We start from the raw sequence: 5379 nt of genomic DNA on the forward strand, positions 1-5379 counted from the left end.
GCAGTTCAGGGCACCGGGCGGGACCCACCCTGGATAGGTCACCCTTCCATCGCAGGGCGCATCTCACACCTGTACTCACACTGGGACGATGTAGACATACCAGTTCATTGCCTGGGCAGATCTTTGGGGTGTGGGAGGAAACGGAGTCCCCAGGGAAAACCCACGCAGACATAGGGAGAACTTGGGCACTCCACACAGACAGGGGTCCTGGCTGGGAATCGATTTTTTTCCATTCAACATTATAATGAAACAACGTTGAATGAAATGACATTATTTGAGGATCTATTGTTATCTGTGACTGTTTTGACCTACAAAAAGATTCATATGGTTTAACTTAATAACTTTTTGATCTGGATGCTAGGAATATTGTAGGAAGGCAAGTGTAAACCTGGCACACTGCTTGGTTTTGCTGTGACCCGTGTTTTTGTATATGAGCATAATATAAAGCTGTTATTGATTTTCAACTTTTAGGATCAGCTTATAGATGAAACACAAAAGAAGTGTTTACAGAAGAGAATATGAGCATTCTCAGCTTTGATCCTGTCAAGATCAAAGCGGGGGAGTCACAAAATGGAAGGGCTTGGGGGAGAAGAACGGTGGTGGGGGGATGGGGCAGCGAGCCTGGACTCGCGTGTTGGAGAATGAGCGATACTGGAAAAGTTAGTGGAGAGGTTTGATTATATAACTTGAAAGTGCCAAGGAATCCCATAGAATGAGTCTAAAAATAACTCTCAAAGACTGAGAATGAGAAATATCAGGAGGGATAGTGAAGTAAGCTAAATCTTTTCAATAGATAATGCCTTAAATTAGTGAATCGAAATATAAAAGTATAGCATATTCATTAACGACATGAAAGAAACCACCAGAACAACTGAAAACAAGTAGACATATGAGAGTATCCAGAAGGGGACCCTGAGTAAGAAGAGATGAAGTGGGGGACTTTATTTTTTATACTACGTGGGTTTTTAATTAATTACATTTGTTATTTTGATATCAATTTTAAAGAGGAGTAGGAAGTAGGAGTAGGGAATGAATTCATTGTGCTGTAAACTGCCCCTGACCTTCCTAATTTCTTTCCTTGTTCTCTGGAAACTGATGTCTCTGAAGAGACAGAGAAAAGGACGCAGGGTAGTGGTGGTCTAGAAGGGCTGTCGGAGGGCAGGGGGGTGAGGTCCAGAGCCTGGGCTAGGATGGGCCTCCTGGAAGAGAGGAGCAAGAAGCCAAGGACTCTTAGAAGAGAGAAGGTGTGAGAGTAGCCAGGGGTCCCCAGCAGAGTTGGGGGGCTCTCCCCTCCAGTTTAGGTGGCCATGCAACAATGTGTCACACATTTTTAGGAACTAAGATTTCCTTCACAGTTCAGCCCTTTCCCTTACCACCCCTGATGGGTGACCCAATTCAGTCTGTCACACCAGAAAGTGTGGTCAGCGATGGCTGCCATGCCACATGAATAATGACAAGTCCACTTTGACTGAAATGTGCCAAGCCTTCAGTATGCATCATAGCTCACTTATGCCTATGAGGTGGGGGCTATTATTATCTCCATTTACAGATAAGGAAAACAATGCTCCGAGAGATGACATGCTTCCCCAAGATCGCAGAGCCGGGATCTGAGCCTAGGCCTGCTGACTTCAGAGCCCAAGCTCTTAACCAGTCTCCACTTTGCTGCCTGAGGACTGGGTCCACCTGCAGGTGGGCAGGTGCTTCACTCACTTGCTCATCTTTCTGCAGGTCCGGGCCCTGGTAGCTGACTTTTCCATTGTCTTCTCCATCTTGCTGTTCTGTGGAATCGATGCCTGTTTCGGGCTGGAAACCCCCAAGCTTCACGTTCCCAGTGTCATCAAGGTTTGCTCTGGGCACTAGCTCTGCCTGTCCCCAGTTGCAGATCCGTTTCCCTTTTTCACTGATCAAACTTTAACCACGTGGGTTCTCCGTGCAAGCTCCACCCTTCTTGTATAGGACAGGGGGCGGTCCTTTGAAATGGTGGGTTGGGCACATTATTCACAATATTGAAATCTCACTGTGTAGCCACAGGATAAGAAAGATACTGGAATCTAGCTGAAGCCCCTTGATTTCCACTTGAGAGTCTACAGTTTCCCAACTCCTGGCAGTCTGCAAGCTGGGCCATCTGGGTTCTGAAAATGATCCCTTAGAACAGTGATTCTCAAAATGTGGTGCCCAGACCACCAACACATCATCACTTGGAACTTTTTAGAAATGTAAATTAGCCCCACCCCAGACCTATGGAATCAGAAGCACTTAGGTGGGGCCCAGCATGCTCCATCTTAACAAGACCTGCAGGGCATTCTGGGGGCTGCTCAAGTTTGAGAACCACTGCTTCCTAAGTTCCCCATTAGTCCAGAGTTGGTGCCATTTGCTTGTAGCTAAGCTCTGAATCCTGATCCCTTTCAAAGGCACTGGCTGGGGGATAGGGGTTCTAGAACCGGCCCTCCCTGCCTTCGAGGGCTTGACCTTCAAAATGTTACTGGAGGGTTTTCCTGAGGAGCTTAAACTTATCTCGTAAAACTGATATGGGCCTTGAAAATTAAAGTACCTCTTTCTCTTAAAACAAAAGATGAACTTCAGACAGCTCCTGCACAGATAATTCCTTATTCTCAATATGTAAGGCTGAATTGATATCCAATGTTTTATAGACAATTCTATAATGCTCCCTGGACAGGTGACTGGAGATGAGAGACCGAAGCATCAGGCACTGGTCCCAACAAATGCTTTATTCTTGCCTGTTGGGCCTTATTTCTGCTTCTTGTTGGTTTGCAATTAAGCAGTAAGTGCAAGCACCCTCCCAATGCCCACTTCCCTGTTTCCCAGCCAATCCCAGGTGGCCTCCACAAAAGATCTCCTTCATCCTGCAGATACCACGCCCTTCCCAAGTCTGTTTGCATTGGGTTTCTTTGTTCTAAAGTTGCAGGCATCGATGTCTTAAGGGAAAAGATTACATTTGAAAAGTACCCCTGGTGGGGGAAAGGCAGGAAGGCAGCAGAGTGGGGCCTGGGCAGCAAGTGCCCTCGGACAAGGGGGAGAGGAAAGGGCCCTCTCCGTTTGCTTCACTCAGCCCACGCGGTCAGACCGAGGCTGGTTTGTGGACCCTTTTGGGAAGAACCCATGGTGGGTGTACCCAGCGAGCATCCTGCCTGCCCTACTGGTGACCATCCTGATCTTCATGGACCAGCAGATCACGGCCGTAATCGTCAACCGGAAGGAGAACAAGCTGAGGGTAAGTCTGGTGCTAGGAGCAGGAGCACAACCTTTTTCTTCCTACAAAGTCAGAAGGAACAAAGAAGAGAGATGGTCTATCAAAATTCTGGGCCACTTGTGAAGCAAAATATGAGCCAGAAGACTGGAGTTCTGGTGTGTGTGGGAGGGAAGTGTGACCTCCAGTTGGCAGTAAGGCCACCAGGGCCAGGGTGACTTGATCTAAAGACCACAACCAAGCCCAGGGCGAGCCACTGGGCACCTTGCTTCTCTCAAAGAGACCCTCCAGCCTCTGTGCCTCCCAACAATGAACTTGGAAGTCTGAATAGATCCTGATAGGGATTTTGGCCCAGAACAATGAGGCAGAGGCATCCTTCGCCCACTTGGTCCCTACAGCTCCCCACCCTGCCTCCATCTAAGCAGATTCAGGCTACCTTCTCCCCCATCCCAATCTGGACCACTCTGGGCTCAATCTAGGGCCCCTCATTCAGGAATGGCAAATATATTGTGGCCACTGCTAGGAGCCCTTCTTCCCAAGGACCCAAGCCCTGGGCCTCTCCAAGCCTGAACATCCCACTCTTCCCACACCTGTTTTCCTTCCCTGGCTCACCAAACTCTGAGGTTGGTGAGGTCTAAGCACCTCAGGATGGCAGCCACCTCAGGGTACCCTCTAGAAGGCCCAAGGAGCCCTTGAACCATGGTCCACAAAATGGCTGCTCTGGGGAGATTTCTGTCTAACCCATCCGCCCCAACAAATGGTCAGCAACAGGCTCCTAGATAGCTTCTCCTCTCCTGCCGCCCCTGCAGAAGGCTGCTGGCTACCATCTGGACCTGTTCTGGGTTGGCGTCCTTATGGCCCTGTGCTCCTTCATGGGGCTCCCCTGGTACGTGGCTGCCACGGTCATCTCCATTGCCCACATTGACAGCCTCAAGATGGAAACAGAGACCAGCGCCCCTGGGGAGCAGCCTCAGTTCCTGGGGGTCAGGTAGGTGGGGGTCTGGGCTTGGGGACCACCTGAGCAGGAGTGGTTAGGTTGAGGGAAGGGAAGCAGGTTTTTCTTACCATCACCGTATCTTGGTGCAAAGGGCCCCTGCTCTGACAAGAGCCACATGTACAGAAGTGATATTCTTGAAGGAAGGGAGATGAAACTTCAGTTCTAAGTGTTGCTTTCTTCTTAATAGAATCCAAGCAGTACACCACCTCGGCCCATACTCACACTCTCACCTCTCACCTGTATAGGCCACTTAAGAGCCCCACAGGCCACCTCTGACCTATCCCTTTGTCTCCTCTTTAAGATGCTCTGCCCCTACTGTCTCCCAAAACCCTCCTGTGGGTTCAGATTCTACTCCATCTCCATTCCTCCAGAAAGCCTTCCAGGACCACTCCCATCCCTGGGCTGTAGCCCATGGCCTGTCACCTCTGTTCCTTCACTCGGCCCTCCTCTCATGCCCCACGTCAGGCCCCTGACCTGTTTCAGACAGAGAAGCGCGTCTTCCACCTCTTAGGGCCTCCAGGGTGAGCCCACACCAGACACTGGCATTCTAAAAAGTGGCTGTCCTGTGAGCTTCTCCCCACTGCCTCTGGAGACCTGGGCTGTCAGTCTTCTGGACTGAGGCTTCTCTACTGAGGGCAGGGTCCCCTGCCAGACCCCTGAGCCCCAGATGGCTGGGCCTGAGCAATCTATCCCAGAGCCACCAACTCCCACCTATATTATGTCTGGGCCTGGGCACAAGGGAAAAAGCACCTGCCCTCCCACCTCTCCTACCCACTCTGCCAGCAGCAGGCCCCCTTCCCCTGAATCCTCATTAGTCATACCCTACAAACACGGGACCTTATTATAGTCAAAGGGCAGGGCTAAGAAGCACTTTATATCCCATTCCATCCTCACGACAACCAGGTAGGTGCCATTTTCTCTCCTACTGAGGCAAAGACATTTGGGCCTTGCCTGATGCCACACAACTAGTAAGTGGCAAAGCCACACCCAAATTGGTCTGGCTCAAGCACCCCGGCTATTAGCACTGCACTGGACAACCTCCCAGATACCCCTACAAAATGCCCTCACCTCTGTCGAGGCTCCCTCTCTCCCCAAATGCCAGTCAGCTGAGTCTCGGGCGGCGGGTTACTCTCTGGAATAGGGAAGCGAGGCAGAGGCCAGGGCCTTGACACAC

General features: G+C 50.5%; 1 protein-coding gene across 1 annotated transcript in view; it reads left to right on the forward strand.

The window, feature by feature from the left end:
• Positions 1-5379, forward strand: part of SLC4A5 (solute carrier family 4 member 5) — a 93495-nt gene that overhangs the window by 74638 nt on the left and 13478 nt on the right. Inside the window, exons 16-18 of the mRNA XM_011358170.2 lie at positions 1729-1842; positions 3071-3232; positions 4018-4191. Of these exons, the coding sequence (XP_011356472.1) occupies positions 1729-1842; positions 3071-3232; positions 4018-4191 (450 nt within the window). The remainder of the gene's footprint in view (positions 1-1728; positions 1843-3070; positions 3233-4017; positions 4192-5379) is intronic.

The sequence above is a fragment of the Pteropus vampyrus genome, unplaced genomic scaffold (assembly GCF_000151845.1).
Source record: "Pteropus vampyrus isolate Shadow unplaced genomic scaffold, Pvam_2.0 Scaffold37, whole genome shotgun sequence".
In the NCBI taxonomy this organism is placed as follows: Eukaryota; Metazoa; Chordata; class Mammalia; order Chiroptera; family Pteropodidae; genus Pteropus; species Pteropus vampyrus.